We start from the raw sequence: 18041 nt of genomic DNA on the forward strand, positions 1-18041 counted from the left end.
TCCCGCCACGGAGTGTGGCGTAAAAGCTCCGCCCGCGTAGCCACGCCCCCTCCGCGCCGCGCCCACTCCCCGCCTCCCCACGGCTCCGCCCATAACCCCGCGAGGCCACGCCTCCCCTCGGCCACGCCCCTCCTGTGACCCAATCACGGCCGGTGCCTCCACTCTGTCCCCGCCTTCCCTGGACACGCCCCTCTATGCCCCGCCCCGTGCCCCGTGCCACGCCCCCTCTGGGCCGCGCCCATTCGTGCGCACGCCCCTTGTAGGTCACGCCCCGTCTCCCCCCGTGCCCCGCCCCTCACGCTCACCCAATCACCGTCCGGCATCTCCTCCCGGTCACGCGCGCGGAAGGCCGCGCGCTCGGGCCGCGCGTGCGCCGTAGGTGCCCCCGCGCGGCCGGGGGCGGGGCCGGCGGCGCGAGCCGCGGGCGCTGGTGAGGCCCGCGGCACCGGGAGGACCGGGCGGGGGCGGCCCTCAGGGGAGCCGCGGGGCGGCCCGGTGTGAGGACAGCGTGGGAGGAGGGCCGGGCAGCGGCTCGGCCGGTGGGGAGAGGCCGAGAGAGGGTCCTGGTGTGGGCGTGTGCAGCGGAGCGGCGAGACCCGCGCCTGGGGGGAAGGCCGTGGGGGGAGCGGGGGGCTGCCGGGGTTGTTGGGGCTCTGTGGGGCGGGGGGTGCACGCAGCGTTCCGTCTGTGGTACAGGCCCGGGGGGGTAAGGCCGGGGGTGCCTGGTGCTCTCGGGGTCCCTGGTGCCCTCGGGGGTCCCTGGTGCCCGTTCCCCCGCCTAGGGTGGGGTCCTGCACGGGGACACGCTGGCCCCGGTGTGTCCGTTGCCTTGCTGCTTGCTCTGTGTTTGCCAAGCTTGGCTTCAGTGTTTTGAGCTGAGGTTTGTTGTAAAAGGTGGTGTTTGATGTCTCCTGATGCTGGACAAGTTATGACCTCAGTGAGCTATGTTGGCTGGTTCTTTTCTGGTACTCAGCGTGGGTGTACAAGATTATAACTGGGTTTTTTAGTGGAGCTCGGCTTGTGCTGATGATTTGTCCCAGGTGGAATGGCTGAGTAGGAGCACATGTAGAAGTGTGAAACCCTTAATTCAATAATGGCTAGTCATTGATACTGAAACCTTCAGAAGGCTTCAGTTCCCCCATACATGTCTAGTTTTTTTGAAACGATGCAAAGCTTCCCAAATACTTCTGATTTGGAACTGTTGGTGCATGAGAAGCATCTTGGTGTGGCTTTAATATGTCCCATATTTTCATTTGTCTACTTATTTCTGTGCTTGAATTTTGGAGGAGAGACTTTAGGCTGGTTTTTTGATTTGTAGGAGGCACATGTTTGCAAGGAGTAGTAGCACTTCGAGAAGCAGCAGCTTGAGATCATCCTCAAGGCAGTCATTGTTCCTCTAGAGGTTTTAGTTGTCTGGAATAGCCCCTCTGGCTGTTTGGAGAAGATAAAGTTTGGTCATCACATGCTGTGAAAGGGCAGGGCCTTTTGGTTGCCTTTAAACCAGTTTAACAGGTATGAAAACTTCTCGCAGAGTCTTGAACCAAGTGCTTCTGGTGAGGGGGGTCTGTCTGAAGGGCAAGGTCCTGCTGAAGTCTATTCAAATACGAGAAAGATGATGTGCCAAAGCTAACATATGAGTTCTTCCATTTTCCAGCAAAGATAACACAGTGTTATGATGTTTCCCTAGGTTAAAGCCGACAGAAGTTGAAAACACCCTCCCAAAAATACCCTTCTGGCTTTGCTCTGGGGCTCCCCTCTATCTCCAGGATGGCAGGTGGCATCACTGACACCGGAGAGCTTTACTCTCCCTATGTAAGTTCCACTGCTTGTGGGTTTGGTCACGAGTTTTTTTTCAAAATCCTTCTTCCTCAGCATTGTGTTTGCAAATCCTACTTCCTCATGGACATAACCTCAGCATTTCAGGAGATGGTGGAGGTCAAAGGGTGCTGAAAGATGCTTAGTGTTTGTAGTTATATGGGGTTTTTTTACATCACAGATGACTTTTCATAAGGTAAAGGGATGATGTGTGCTTGAAGTATAGATCTAAAAGTGATAGAAAGAGCTTCATGTCCCATACCAGCTCTTCATTCTTTTGCCCACTTTCTTATATTTTGTTAATGTTTTCATCAACCCAACTTGTCATTGGCATAGGCAGGGTGGACTGGGACATTGGAGCTATCCCACTTGCTTCCCTTTTGTTGCTTTATGTAAACATTTTCCCCAAATTTCTCAAAGTTTACTTAGCTGTAGCTGTTGCAGTAATTTGTTTTATACCACTTCAGTGGAAGTGAGTAATTTAGAGGTTTCTTCCCTGTAATGTGGTGTCCTGTGCAACTGCAGAGCCAATTACTGTTTTCCTATACTACTGGAAATACCGGTTTTTATAGCCACAAGTCTTCACAAAATGCCAGCTTTTAAAAACAGCACTTTGTAAACACTTTTTTTTTTTTTCTGAAGTGAACTCAATAAATTTAGAACCAGCCCTGCAATCTGTGTGTTGGATTTTAAATGCTTTAAAATTTTCATCTCTATGTTAATGATTAAATGTAGGAGAAGTGGATATTAGGCTGCAGAAATAGGTCACAACTGAGAAAATGGAGAAGTAAGACAGTAACTGGGGTGTCTGGACCCTCAAGGATTACCTTAGGTTGTTATGCTGGTGCTGCATGAATTTCCTAGAGTAATCTCAAGGGCTGAGGCTCTCCTCTTTCCCTGAAGGTGTCTAACCCAGCTGAACATTACAGGCACCATTCTCATTTCTGCCTGACCAAAGGAAAATCATCATTCTGGGATATTCAGCTAAAGATGAATTCGCTGTGCTTATGCCAGTGAAGTGCTCTCAGGGTCACTGGGGAGTCATTCTCCTGATGCTAATTGCTCCACACCCAGAAAAGTCTGTTCGTACACAGCTCTTTACTGGCTTTCCTCTGGAGAGACTCTGACCTATATTTAAAAAAAAAAACCACTAAAGCACAACAACTTTGGCAGTTTTTGATCTTTAATGAGCTAAATTCTTGGCCTGGGAGGGGTCCTGTCCATGTTCAGAGTTCTGTTTTGTCTCTGGACACTGAAAAAGTTAATTGCCAGAGAAGATAAAATCCTTTCCCTTCAGGAGGTAACATCCCTTCTTCACAATATGCTCAGCTTCTTACTGGTAAAATGGCAAGCAGGCTTTGAATTAGAATTCTGTTTGGGTATTTCCTGCTTGACTGAGAATAAAAGGTCCTGGAAGGTACGTAGCCATAACTACTTGTGTTCAGGTCAGGAAAAAAGGAGCGACCCCAACCCACAGCACAGACCTTCTGGTAGAAGGCAGAGATTTGAAAACAAACAAAAATCTCATGCACTTTATAACTTTACAAGCAAGACAGAAAAAAAAAATTAAAATCATTAGAAAAATGGAGAGGAATATCTGTTTCTCCAGAAATGTGCAGACACCCACATTGTTCTCTTTGGATTTCAGTTCCTTCCTCCAATTATCTCACATGGACTTGTTCCCACCCTGCTGGCTCAGGGATTGCCCTCTCCATTTTAATATGTGAGGTGTTTTGGGTGATTCCTGATCCCCCTCTGATGCTGGATGATGTGGCTGATTGCAGGTTGGCCTGGTGTACATGTTCAACCTCATTGTTGGAACGGGAGCCCTGACCATGCCCAAGGCCTTTGCCACAGCAGGGTGGCTCGTCAGCCTCATCCTCCTGATGTTCCTGGGGTTCATGAGGTAGGATGTGTGTGTGTCTTTAGGGGACTGGGCAGTTCAGCTGGGTGAGCACAGTGTAAAGACTTCTGCTGTTTCCCTGTGTGTTCTGTCCTTGAATGTTGGGTTCTGCGATGGGGTTGCCTGTGGACCTGATTTGGGGGGATGCACTTCCTGACTCTCTGGTACATCCCATTTCCTGACATGGAAAGGACTTTTCCTCCAGTCCAGAGTCTTCTGGGACCTTTATCCCTGCTACCTTTTTGACATTGTGCTCACTGTGGATCCATTCCATGCTTCCCTCTGTCACAGATCAGTTCCCTTAACACCAATCAGGTTGCAGAGGGTCAAGTCTTTGCTTTGTGACTTGCAGATGTGTAAGCTTTCCCTTGGCTTCTGGCAATGCTCTCACAGCTGAGTGTCAGGAGCACAAATTCCTGTATAGCCAGGCCTGTCTTGGCCCCTCCAGACCTTTGCTGCTCAAGACTCTGGAGATGGTCTGCTTGTCATGCTGTTTCACTGTGAGCCCCTGCCTAGGTGCCTCCCTGCTGGAGCAGCAGGTGGAGCTGAAGGCTGTGGATACAGCACTGATTTCTAAGGAGTTACTGCTACAATTGCCATCTTCTGGTGGGCTGGGAATCCCTGCTCACTTCGTGTTTGCTTTTAAAATAAAATCAAAATTCCCTCCTGCCATTTGTACAAATGGACTTTTGAAGTGCCAGCCTTTTCAGTAACCAGTTCTGCCAGCCTGAATATGCCTTTGGCTTGGAGGCAGAGCTTTTGGGATCTGTTCTGTGCTGCTGTTCAGCGAGACTGTATGGTCAAGTGCTTGTGACTGCCCCACCTCGAGCTGGGTGCTGCAAAGGCTTGGTAAAATGATATCTGTGGGGTTACCAGTAACTGGGAGCTTTAGGAGCAATTCCTTTTAGCCACTTCCGTTTAAAAGCATAAATTCAACATATGGAATTCAGCACCAGCAGACAATCCTTCAAGGTCAGCAGGAGAGCATAAACCTCCAAATCTGTGTACCAGAACTGCACTGAATTAAGCTCCAAGAGCTCTGTTGCTTTTGTTCTGGTTCTTGTGATTTCCTCATGCCCACTGGGCACCTTTAGTGGAGGAAAAGCCTGTGTGGAAATTGCTACACAGGCCTCAGCACTTCCTTTTATTCTTGCAAAACTGATCTCTTATTTGAACTTGATAGGCAAGTCCAGTTCCTGAAGCAGTGAGAAAACACTTTAAAGCCTTAAATAAGATTGATGTGAGGGGGATTTTAAAATTTATTAATATTACAGGACTGGATTTAGGTGAGATAATGATATTCATTGCATCAGTGGCTCTCCCTGTCTCCCTGGACAGCTTTTCCACTGGCCTGCATTTGTGATGTGCTGCTTCTTGTATTGCTGCTTTGCATCTGATGCCATGTGTAAGATTCTTTAAGGGACCAGAGTACTTTTGCCATGAGCTTCAGAGTAGAGCTGGGTTTGTCCTAGGTTCCAAAAAGAGGAAGGAAACTTGCTTTCTAGCAAATATCAAAATTTTCTTGCTGTCTTCAACCCACAGGAACACCAGGAATGTGCCTTCCAAATGTCTAAAGTGTCTTATTATATCTGAAGGTGTGTTATACTTTACTGCATATTGTGGTCTGAATCTCAAGAGCAGAAGAGAGCAATAAACTGAGATGAAACACTGTCAAAACAGTGTGTGGGGAGCTGGCAAAAGGATTGTTTTGGTTTGTTTGTTTTCTCCTACAAACAGATGGGAATTATTCTCCATCTCTTTTGACTATTACTGGTAATATCAATTTAATTCTTCTCTCTGTAGCTATATGACTACGACCTTTGTGGTGGAAGCCATGGCTGCTGCAAATGCCCAGCTGAGATGGAAGAGAATGGAAAAACGCAAGGTTTGTGTGGGGTTTAATTTTTCTTTTCCCCTGTTTTATCACATAGGATTTTCCTGGCATTCCCCTGCATCTTTGCCTTGTCTTGTTACTAACTCTAAGGAAATAAATTTCTACTGTACTTAACTTTGCCATATAAAATATAGCTGTTAGTTCCCTGTGGGGTTGCTCATTAAAGACAGGATTTTCTGCTCCTGCTTTGAAAAATCTCTTGTGCTGTTCACATTTCTTACTGATCGCGCTCTCCTTGCCCAGAAGCTCTGCTCAGTGAATGTGGAGAGGTGGCAGCCAATATATTGGTGCTATTTGGAGTGTGCTGAGGACTATAAATCCTTGCTGATCTCAGGTCATTTAACTGGGACAGGCTGGGATGTCCTTGCTGTTACTTGGGCAGTATCCCAGGTTGTGGACAGTTCTGAATTATGTCCTTGCTGTAAAACTTACTTGTGGCTTTACTGGATCAGAGTGAGGCATAATTGTTTGCACTGATTTAGACCCCTGGCTTGGTGCTAGTGGGATGTAGTTAGGAGCTAGACCTGCTTGTGTTAGCTAGATATGCTTAGATTTATTTTTTTTCTCATAGTTCTGCAACACTGCAGATCTTCCTGAAGTTTCCAACTTCCTTGTGCCACTTATCGCTATATGAATTGGGCAGTGTTGCTGTGTGTGTGTGAGTGACCTGGGGCTGGGACAGCAGAGCTTGTAATTTATTTCGCCCTGCTCTGCTAGTGTCCTCTTCTTCCCTCTACAGCATCCTCTGGGTTCCTTGGTATTGCCTTTGCTTGCATGTCCTCCCCTCCTGTTTGGGACTTTCCTTCGAGTGTCTAAAAGTGACCATGACACTGGGGGTGGCACTGTGGGTAGCCGATATCTCAGCAGTGGTCTGGTCTTTTCATCCAGGAGGATGATGAAGATGAGGATTCTTCCTCTGGAGTGTCTGACAGTGATGTTCTCCTCCAAGATGGCTATGAGCGAGCAGAGACACGGCCTATCCTGTCAGTTCGTGAGTACCCAGTTCATGCTTTCACTGGTGTGAGACCTCTGCAGACAGTGTTCCAGTGGAACTCCTCTGTCCATTTCACCCTTACTTCCACATGCTCTCATCCCAAAGTCCTCAGCACTTGCAAGATAAGACGCATTGAGAATTCAGTTTGCCTTCTGCAGCCTGATAAAGATCTTTTCCCTCTACTGTCACAAAGATGAGAACACTTTGTTTTCTAAACACCTTAGACTAGCTTCAGCAGAGTAATTGGCCCAGTGACTCTGCAGCTGTGGAGTTTTACATACTGTCCTTCAAACTGCTGCTAGAGGTTCCCAAGTATCCAGGTAATCTGGCCTTAGGGTTTATTGGAGGAACTGGTTGAAACACTTCTTGTTTTTTAACTTGCAGAGAGACGTAGCTCAGCCAATATCTTTGAAATCACTGAGAGGGTAGAAATGGGCCAGATGGCTTCCATGTTCTTCAATAAAGGTAAGTGATTAACATTTTCAAAAGTCCCTTTGGGTCCTCCTGTATATTGTGTATATGGCTGTTCTGTAAGTTTGCATGCTTCTCAGTGTGGGTTTGCATCCTAAGTTTGTGATAATTCGACCCAGATGTGCTGTTCCTTCTCTCTGTGGACTGTATTCATCCTCCTGTGTGAAGCATTCTGTAAAGTATTTATGGGCCAGGTGGGCCAGAACCTGCTGTGATGGGCATGGAACCACCAAAACACTGCAGGTTATGGGAGCAGTGTCTTGATACAGGCACGTGTAAGTCAGTGCCTTTTCTGACTGCAGTCCACCTACCTCTGAACTGCATGTATCGTCTGTGGTCTCCACTTTCTGAAGCAGTAGAGCCCAGCTGTAATGTTTTCCAGCTGCATTTTGGTTGTAGCATTTGAGAATTAAGACTTTCAGGCTTCCCTGAGCCTTGTAGATAACAGTCTGAAGGAGAGAGACTTCTGATAGGAGCTTATAGGAATTGTCTGCATCTGGGCAATTATCAAGAGACATGGGACATGAACTGCTGAAGAGGTCCCTGCTGAGGATGTATAGGCAGCTGGCTTGTCTTTTTGCTTTTAAATGTCTTTTGTATGCCAGGGAACAAACTTGTAACTGCTCTAATAAAGCTCCATCCATTGCTGCTTGTGATAGAAATGCAAACCACAGTGATGAGGATTCTGAAACCTGTAAAGCAGGACAATGAAATGCTGCACAGAACGAGAACATTATCAGACACCATGGCTGCACAGTAATGAAATGCTGCACAGAACCAGAACATTATCAGACACCATGGCTGCACAGTTTTGAGCCTGTCAGGCCCCATTTTTTGTGGAAAGTGATGTTTTCCCTTGTTCACTGGCCACCTTGCAAAGAGGTAATGGAAGGCTGGGTTTTTTCCACTACATTACATCAGTGTATACCAGCATAAAGCTGTTCCTCTGAAGGACAGCTGGGCTTAAGGAGTGAATATTCTTTGAACTTTATTTTTTTTGCTTTTAAAGTTAATTAAAAAAAAACTTTTTAATTTTCCTGCGTGCCTCTTCTGGGATTTTGTAGATTTGAATCACTTAGGGCTATCAAAGTAAACCACTTGGACTAGGCTGCCATGATTTTAGTCAGAGAAGTGAAGCGTATCAGAAACATCTTGTTCCTGGTCTTGCTTGTACCACTGAGTAGTTATGACCTAAGGCAAGTTTTCTTGCTTGTTTGCTTTGCTGTGTGTAAAATATGGTGAACACAGCCCTGTCTCTTGATGCTCCTCTGAGGAGTAATACTTGAGAAGTGCTTTGAGAGCAATCATGTAACAGGGTTTAGCTGTATTGCTGAGGATTGGGCTGTGGAGGGATGGGGATCACAGGAGTCAGAGTGTTCTCATCAAGTTAAAGGAGGCCCCTTCTTTGCATAAGTTTCATAGGGGAGCTGGAAAGGATCCCCAGGAGCCAGGCAGGTTCTGGGCCTCTCTGGTACTCAGCCAGTAGAGGGGGTTGGGAATATGTGTCCTCTCTCCATCAGCTTCTGAGCAAAGTGAAATAAACTGCTTAGTATTCTTAAATCTTAATCCCTCTTCTTAATGTTGCTTTAGCCAGAATTATCTGATTTCTTTGTTAGGGATCCTCCCCAGGGTCTGCTCAGCCCATGGCAAAGGGATGAATCCATCTGCAGGAAGGTGGCTGGAACAGCTACAGGCTGTGGCCTGACCCTACTTGTGACTTCCAGATGGGATGAGGTGCCACAGCAAAGGACCTGGGGCAGCTGTAACTCTGCTGCTTTCCCTGTGTCAGAGCTCAGCAGTGAGGCTCCATCCCTGTCACTGATACAGAGACGCCCTCTGGCCTGCGAGTGGCTGCAGAGACAGGCAGGTGAAAGGCCTCCCTCTGCTGGTCCCTGCTGAGGTGCTCCCTCCCCAGCTGCACCGAAAGGTCTTCAGCAAGGGCAGCTGCTCAGTGACCACTTAGTGCTGAGAAACTGGGCCACACCAGCCTGTGAGGTTTCACAGCTGGCAAATGTCTGGATGTTTACTGATGATATACAAAGTATGGATCCAAACCCAAGATGATGGAGGGCTTTACAGTCTCCAGAGGAAAGGCTGATGAAAGCTATGCAGTAGACCTCAAAACCCCTGATTTCTAGTGAGTTCAAGCTCCTTTCCCTTGACTGATTTTTATTTTCAACAATCTGACAGGAGTTGAATCTGCAGTCCTAGGAGGTAAGCTGGGGATAAATCTCAATTTCAGATTGTCTGCTTTCTTAAAGGGAGCTGACTTTGGTTTAGGCTGTGAAGAGACTGTGCTCTTTTGAAAGAGCTGGCTCTGTAAAACTACTTTTTTTCTTGATTTGATTTTTTATTTTATTTTTTAATGTTAGGTGCTTTCTTCTGGGACTGAGCAGTCATTTATTGCAGTAATAGATTCTAGGCACATCTATCACGCTGTTTCCTCACAGGAAGTAATTGCTTTTTTTTTTCACCTCGTTTTGTGCCAAGTAATGAAAGTATTGATCAGGGAGGGTCAGCAGCAGTTTATAAAATAACTGATGCTGAAGTGTTCCTGTCTTGGAGAGGAGTGTCACCTCTGCTTCCTGCAGACAGAGAGGTCTGCACTGGAATGGGGGTGCTGCTGTGCCTTAGCTGGTCATGTCAGCTTTATTTGGTGTGTGTGGGGCAGCTGAGTCCTGAGACCAGTTGCAGATGCCAAAACAGGACATAAGCTGCAGAGAAATGAAGCTGAGGACTAGACAGACTCAGATATTCTATCTCAGATATTTTTTAAAACTTCAACCCTTCTTAATGGGAAATTGGAAAAGACTGGCAGGTAGTATGTTGCTGTCTCCAGAAAAGCACAGAGACTCTCTAACTGTGAAGACAACTTCAATAGAGCAAGAAAACAATGGCAGAACTATATAGAATGATCTGACAATTTCTGTAGGAAATTCATTTGTCTCCAAGAACAGCTCTAGAGCACTGATTTAGTGTGCTACTGTACAGAAGCAGGGAAGCTGATACAGCCCCTTTCATGGTAATCAGGCTCAGAATATGGAATCATTTATTTAAACAAAGGAGAATGCCTAATAATGTTTCCTGACATCCAGAGCTCCAGGAGCAGTATGATGGCAAAACATGGTAAAGCTTTGGGGCACCCAAGCACTGAATTGGTCTTCAGTCCCACACCAGCATTGTCCTTGTTTGATAATTGTCACAGCTGTGAGTGTGAGGTTTACTCAAGCTGTCCTGGGATTAAGCATCAGGTAGCATCACAACTTGAAAGTATGGGCAGGTTTCCTGAGCTGTTTTCCTTCAATGTCAACTTCCTAAATTAAATAAATTTGAGGCTTTTATTCTGTAACTCATCTGACTCTGAAATGAAATATTTTCCAATTTGTTGGTGAGATTTATACAGACTTGCTTGCAAGAAGAGAATCCTGGCGTCTCATCAAACATTTCTTTATCCCTTTAGATTTTACCTCTTCACAGCAGTGCCTTCTTCTGCCTCAGTAAGGCTGTTCTGTGCATCCAGTTAATTTGTGTAAGATTTTCTTTTAATCTCATAGGTGAAGGCAGGGCAAGCTTTAAATTAAAAAGAATTAAAAAAAAAAACCCAAAAAAACCCAGAAAAAACTTATCCCAAAAAATGAGTAGGGGCAGGAACAGTGTATGTGGTGGCATCAGGGGAAGTGGGATGCAGAAAGTTTTAAAGCTTATCAGGATTGTAGCTTGCCTCGATTTGCCAGTGGCAGGGAATCTCCCAAAGCCTGCTCCATTTCAGCCCATTGGAATCTGAGCTCTGCAGGGCTAAATCCCTACAGGCTCATATCGTGAAGGTCCTGCAGGCTTGCAGACACAGGATTTGGAATCAGCAGAGCCTAGAAACATTCTCTCTGCATTTCACTTTGTCAGGGTGTGCTCTGTTCACACAGTGTGAACCAAGTCTGAGAGCATCACCCAGATTTTTGCCTGTGGCTGTTCTGAGCTGACAGCTTTGTCTGGCAGGTGACTTATGTGAGACCTGTTGGTCTTGACTGCAGGATGGGCTTGAACTAGAGGGTTTATTTAGTGTCAGTACCAGGTATTGAAGGAGCCAGAGTTCCTGTTCCATGGTAAGTTTCCTAAGCTTGGGTGTTTTGCTGCAGAAACTATGGAGGCAAATGGTGATTTAAGATCTTAAAAATTTTGTATATTTGAAGTGCAGAGAACAAGAGTCTCTGTGTACTCTGCTGAATCTGGACAATATTTTCTTTTTCTGCAGTGGGTGTCAACCTCTTCTATTTCTGCATAATTATCTACCTCTATGGAGATCTGGCAATCTATGCAGCAGCGGTGCCAGTCTCCCTAATGCAGGTGACCTGGTAAGTGTGCTTACACCTGAGGGGCTGTGTGCTGCCTGGGAACAGGGCAGGCTAAGGGTTTGATAGGGTGATATGTCTCACTAGGATCAGCTGTACTTTCCAAAGCATGGGGTGGAGAAATGGTTCAAGGATAGCTCATCTCTTGTTTTGTATTCCCCACCTGAGTGCCTGCTGCCTGACTGCAAAGTAGCTGACCTGGTTCCAGACAGGTGCTCAGGTGTGAAGTATTTCCAGCTTCAGCACTTGCAGACATGAGACCTGTTGCTCCATAATTTGATTGCAGTACTCTGCAATATGTTGCCTTCTCTCTCTCTTTGGGTAAGGGTTGAGGGGTGATGCTTACTAAGCCTGAGGCCAGTGAGTGGTGATGGTACATGGACTTAGCTCTGGACTGGGAGTGGTGCCTTTCTCAAAGAAACAGATAATAAAGATTGTCTTGATCAAAACTGGGCTGGATTTGGACTTCAATCTTGAAAATGGAAAACCTCAGCAATCCATAAAAGATCTAAGCTCACCAGCTTGATGATTAAATGACAAAACTTGTAAATAACTGCAGGCAATCCAAGAATTTGTCTTTAAACCTCTGGTACTCAAGTGACTCACTGTGTTACACTGTCCAGAAAATGTAAAGAAGTGAGTGTTACCAGAGACAGAGAGGAGGATTGGCGTCTGCTCATTCTTCTTTCTTGAATGCAGGAGAGGGAAAGACATCTGCTAGGAGTTAATTATTCTCTTTTGTTTCTCCCTCCTTTCTCAGCAGTGTCACTGGCAACCATTCTTGCAGTGTTGGAGACAGCACAAAGTACAACGACACAGACAAGTGCTGGGGGCCAATTCGAAGGATTGATGCTTACAGGCTGTATCTGGTGAGCTTCTGGAATTGGGATGACCAGTGTTGCCATTTAAACTCTGCTTCTAGTTCATAAGGAATTTTTTCTTTTCTTGTAGAAATAACGTAGTTCAAGTGAACAACAGAATATGAAACTTTTGGTTCAGTCTGACTTTTTGACCAAATACACCCTCCCTATTCTTGGTGACATGTCTGTGTTTGCACTCGTTGGCCATCAGAATGATCCTTATGGTTTTGTGTTTGAATTCTCTCCATCTTGGTGTGTAGGTTTATATTGCTTAAGCAGGTGAGATATTTTTGCCAGAGGCTGGGTTTTTCTTCACTGTTTTTTCAGTGGCTGGCTAATTAATATTTGCTTGGAGGTAATTTTTGTCAAGATACTGAAGTATATTAAACTCACTTGAGTGCTTTAGAATATAAAATACCCAGAGTTGGAAGGGACTCGCAAGGATCATTGAGTCCATTCTTTATGTGAATAAAATTGTTTATGCTGCAGGAGAATTTGCTACTTGAAAGATGATGGAAGCAGCCAGCTTAGACAACATCCATTGCTATACACTGCCTTAGTAATAGCTTTGTCTAGTTCAGGATTGTCTATTGCATCTCGTGCTGTGCTGGGGTTCTGCTCTGAACCCAGGGTTTTTCCCAGAGGATGATGAACATGGCTTCTATAGAGCCTGGGGAGTGCTGAGTACTCGTATTTGGAGACAGATGTTGGTAGGGTAAAATGGGAGGAGGAAAGGATGCTAGTGCTGCACAGTGTGGCTTCTGTTAAGGGTCCCAGTGAGAATTTAAAGTAAAAGGAATGAGGGTGGCTACATGTGTGCAGAGAAATCCAGAGGTAATTTTGGAGTTAGTACATTTTGGACATGCAATGGATCACATCCAGTATCATGGCAAAAGTAAGAGCTGGGCCTCAGAAATATTAGCGAATGTCAAAGTCTGGTTAATTATTTAAGAGAAATATTATTGCTTTATTGAATTCTGTCTTGGTCTGTTTCTTTAAAACTTCTAGAAGATTGAAGATTTCCTTCCTGAATTTCAATAACTCTCCCTGACCCAGCAGAAGGAGCTAGACATGCATTAATTACTGCCTGTGTCTCTGAGATATTATGTCTATAATTCGTGAAGATAATTGTTGTTAGGACTTGCAAAATTTAAAAAATTAAGAGTGTGTAAGCATTAGACTTGAAGTCTGTGTACATAACTCTCAGAGGAGCTTTTCCCTCTGCTTGTCTTGTGGATTTGGAGAATAAATATCCGCAAAGTCTTTGTTAGTGGTTAATCCTTTCCTACTCAGTAACTGGGATGAGGCTTCAGTGTTGCTCTCTATGCCCTCTTAGGTGGAGGGTGGAATTATTTGTGGGAGAACAGACCTGTCTGTAGTGGGTTACTGATTACAGTTCTCACAATCACTATTTTCAGGATACTTCTGGGTGTTAGCATTATCTCTGAGTTCTGCTTTTCTGTTAAAAGTCTCTAATACCTCTTACTGGGTGAGGATGGGAGTAAACTGGAACTTGTTCTGCCTCCAGCTCTTCTAGTCCCACTCCCTGCTTGACCTGTGTGATATCATTCTCCAGAAAACAGAGAGGATGGTGACCTCTTCAGAGAGGAATAAGAGATGTAACCATTTATAAAACACTCACACCACAGTACTGACCCTGGTTTTGAGTTTGGGGTGCCTACAAAGTGGCTGTGCTGGCGAATAGTTTTCACCTGCTGTCTTGGTTAATGTTTTCCCCACTGTCCTGTTTGTAGTGTGGGCAACTAGTGACCAGTTGAGCTCTTAAAATTTCTGAGAGAAATCTGGGGATGGGATCGCAGGGCAAGGAAGTCACTTGACTTCAAGCAAAAAAAATTAGTAGTAAACCATTGTAATTATTTCTACACATTTTGTGCAAACTTCTTGTGTATAGAAGGAGAGTTTTGAACATGCCAGAAAAGCTGAAACCTGCCTGTCTGAAGGGGAAAATGCAACATGAAAGGGGAGAGATGCATCAAGAGTACAGCTTCTCTTGATCCCAGGAGATCATACCCATAGAGAACTGGTCTCTTTTCTTAACTTTCTATTTTGAATTCTTGCCTGATGGAATGATTCAGGTTCCACGTTTCAGTGGACAAACAAGGTCTCTTTTTGCAAACAAGTTCCCCTGTGGCAAGGGGACAGATGGACACTGTGATCCCAAAAGAAAGCAGCTGAGTTTTGGATCAGCCCTTTTGTCCTAGATGCCTGCCTCTAGTTTTCCTACCTTATCTTAGTACTGTATTTAGGTTTAAGTGACTTTTAGGAAGAAGATGTGTGGATGTAACTGAAACATTTTGCCTGTTCCAGTGAAGCGGTTCTCTGGAAGTAGTGTTATATTTCATATTCTGTGCATGACCCTATAGAAAACCTATTTTGAAGGAGAATAATCTATTTGAGGTTTTCTGGACTAATGGTGCCAATGGGAGCTGCTTTGTGCCAAGTCCCACCAGTCTGCCAAAGACCCGTGCTGCCTTCCTCCTGTCAACTTTTTCTCTCCCAACACTGTGTCTTCTTTTTCACAAAATCCATTTCAAACATTGACTCTTCAAGCTGGGGATAGAGAGAGGAATAATGGCTGACATAAAAATCCTTTTTCACGCCTTATTGTCTAAAAAGGCTTCTGGAAGCTGTCTTTGCTCTGATTACTGTGAATGGAAGCTGAAAACTATGTACATAATGAGAATATTTAGACAGATTAAATTCTTCTCTTGAGACTTGCTTGTCTGTGCAGCATCTTTATTGCTGCTCCAAGATTTCACACCTAAGTGTGTCTGCAGAGTCTTCAGAGACTGCTAGGCCCCTATTAACCTTTGTCTGAACAAATGGTTGTCTCGCTTCTTGTTTATAAATTGCTTTGGAAAATAAAACCTCACAAAACAAATAAGTGAATGCAAGTGCAGGAAATATGTTAATAGACATTTGCTCCTATCCCATCACCTGCTGCTAATACTTGCCTCCTTTTTGAGACTTGGGAGGTTTGAAGGGTGAGCCTTGCTGTGCTGTTCCACTCCTGTGAGGGCAATACCCTGCAGGACAAATTTTCCTCCAAGAAAGATGTGTGTTGGGCAGCCCAGCGACCTTGTTTAAGGCAGGCAGTGATCACAGTTAAAGCAGATCGATGGCTTTCTATCTTTGCTTCAGACCTGTTACCACCCTGCCATGTCCTCAACAGCTGGAGTGACTCCCAAGTCCCTTGGCTGTCTCTGGCAATGCTGAGGACACGGTCACGTTCTCTCAGTGCTGAATTCACACTTCACTGCAGCTGCTTTATCATGCTCTCTGTAGGTTCCACTGGGCTATGCTGGTGAGGCCGTGGGGAAGGGGCAGCAGATTTAAGTTTCAGATCTTTCATTGTAACACTTCCTTGTCTTTCTGTTGAAGTCATGTGTGAATGTGATATGATAGTCCCTATTTCTAGAAAGCAGATACTGAGAGCAGATAAATAAGAGATTAAATCCTGGGGATCAGCAGCCATTTGGAGTGTCTGATGCAAGCTGTGTACATGACCTGGCAAACAATGCTTCTGTTCTGCACCAAGGGAGCCACTGAGGCTGAAGCCTCAACTCTGTTCTCGGCCCTCCTCTTCTGGCAGTCTGGGACATGGTGTCTTCCCATGATGGAAAGGAAATGGCTTAAATTCCCCAGGGGAGCCGTGTGCCTTTCAGAAGAGGCACTGGCACAGGTACTCCTGGTAGCCTGGCTCTGGTAGCACGTCAAAGCCACCAGGTGCATCTGTTCTGTCTGAGCCTCTGATGGTTTTTTTAGCTGATCGGGAAAGGGACGTGCCATCCGCTTGTGCCGGTTCGCAGATGCTGCAGTATCGCAGGCAGCCCAGCGGGTGCAGGCCAGGCGAGGATGGGAGCGCAGATGGTTTAATGGAGATTATCCCAGTTGGAAACGTGCTTGTGCAGTGAATAAAATGAGCGGGCTCACCGGCGCTCGCTGTCCCTCTTCAGGAGGGGACAATGTCACCCTGGCCCGAGGCTCGGTGACCAGAGCGGGGCTGGGCTGCAGCTGCAGGAGGCTGTGCAGGGGGGTGAGGGGTGGTCTGAGGACACACGTGCTGTTGTACCATTGCTCAGTACTGGCAGAATGTAATCAGTAAATGCAAAGGCTGAACTGGGAAGTGTTGATGTGGATCCCGTCAGCCTTGGTGCGGTGCTGCCTTCCTGGCCCGCTCTGGCTGCAGGCTGGAGTGCTGGGCTTTGTGTGCCTGCTCTATGTGCTCTGCTTCCCTCCACAGCATTTCTCCTTCCTGGCTCTGCCTGTGCCCTGATCTGGGTAAAGGTATCTCAGATTTTTATTGTCAAAATAGATCTTTCCAAATCCATTTACCTGCGCTGGGGCACTTTTATCAGCTTGTTTGGTACACGATGCTCTTGTGGCCTGTCGGTCCATTGTTGGCTTCTGTTGGTTTCTCTTTTTTTTGGTTGTTTTATATTTTGCCTCCCAGCAGTGATATGAGAGGAGCCCTCACGGCAGTACTTGAACATCCATGCTTGAGCTAAGCTGTCTGTTTCCACCTGGGAGCTGGAGCAACAGAGCTGGAGCAGTGCTGGAAGCAGAGTGCTTCTTCCAAGGGCACCTGGGCTTTCTCCACTGTTCCCTTTGCAGCAAGTGCTTTTCCTCTGCCCTGCCTTCCTCAGCTGTGCCCTGCAGCAACATTCGGTAATAAATGGGTCACAGCTGTCTCCTGGATATTTATTCTTACAGGTCTCAGTGTCTAGAGTCCTTGAGAACCTGTGGTGGGGAAGAATGCTGCCTCAGTGGCAGGAGCTGGACCAGGGAGGGCTGATTTCACAGCAATCTAAAATGGTTTGGGGTGCTTGTCCTGGTCTCCTAGAGTGAGCCAGTAAAAAGGAAGGAAAGCTGGTGGAAGTTTATCCTGATGGTATGAAGTCATCATCTTGTTTAAATAAATTGCTTAAACTGTAGCATTGTAGTGTTCTAGGTTACTTCAGCTTGCAGTAAGGATGCAGCAGGACTGGGGCACTATTAGCTTGTCACCCTGCATATCCTATAAGTTATTCATGGTAAGACTTTCTTGCCAAAAATATTGCATTATATTCCTTACCACAAATGCTTTGATGTGGTTTACTATGATACTGATACAGAAATAGAAATAAATGTACAAAAAAGGCAGCTGCTACTTCTGTGCATAAAGGCAGTTCTGAAAGCCTTCAGAATAAGAAAAAAGCTTTTCAAGAGTCCAGAATATTGTGCCATTTCTGTGTATACAGGCCACCTGAGTTTTGAAGCATTGCTATGACACAAGAGGAATTAGTACTGCATTAAGTATCAATATCGGTAGGCCAAATTGTTATAGGTGCCCCTGAAATACAACTTTGCTTGGCTAAAAGCCCTGACTCAGAGGCTAACTGGAGTCTTCTCATGCCTGTCGTCTACTCAGCCTCCAAAAAGTAAGGTCAGTTAAGTTGTTGCTTTGGTCTGAAGTGGTTGAAGAGGGATAGGAGCCAAATTCTGCTGAAATAAATGGTGTCTGGAAGTGGGATGTGAAGACAAGTCTCAACTCTTTATTGTGCAGCTAATAGTTTGAAATTGGCACACAGCCTTGTTAGTATGGCATAAATCCTGCCTCCTTCATCCTGGTCTGTTCTTCTGTGGGCTCATCAATAAATCCTTTCAATTGCTTGCTCATCATATGCCTGTGACAGATAAACTGGCTCTACTGGAGGTTGCTACACTCCTTGTGTTTCCTAATGCAAAGGGATCTTCA

General features: G+C 45.7%; 1 protein-coding gene across 3 annotated transcripts in view; it reads left to right on the top strand.

The window, feature by feature from the left end:
• Positions 1-277: 277 nt before the first annotated feature.
• SLC38A12 (solute carrier family 38 member 12) overlaps positions 278-18041 on the top strand; it is a 43657-nt gene continuing 25893 nt past the window's right edge. The window contains exons 1-8 of one of the 3 annotated variants that reach the window (XM_021554866.3): positions 278-430; positions 1688-1812; positions 3600-3721; positions 5522-5603; positions 6501-6603; positions 6991-7071; positions 11327-11426; positions 12184-12292. In XM_021554866.3, coding sequence (XP_021410541.2) covers positions 1768-1812; positions 3600-3721; positions 5522-5603; positions 6501-6603; positions 6991-7071; positions 11327-11426; positions 12184-12292 — 642 coding nt within the window. In that variant the 5' untranslated portion in view covers positions 278-430; positions 1688-1767. Of the gene's footprint in view, positions 540-645; positions 1513-1687; positions 1813-3599; positions 3722-5521; positions 5604-6500; positions 6604-6990; positions 7072-11326; positions 11427-12183; positions 12293-18041 lie in introns of those variants that run through there. The other 2 variants (XM_085556832.1, XM_085556833.1) reach the window with 2 other exon arrangements.

The sequence above is a fragment of the Lonchura striata genome, chromosome 18 (assembly GCF_050655825.1).
Source record: "Lonchura striata isolate lonStrDom1 chromosome 18, ASM5065582v1, whole genome shotgun sequence".
NCBI lineage: Eukaryota > Metazoa > Chordata > Aves > Passeriformes > Estrildidae > Lonchura > Lonchura striata.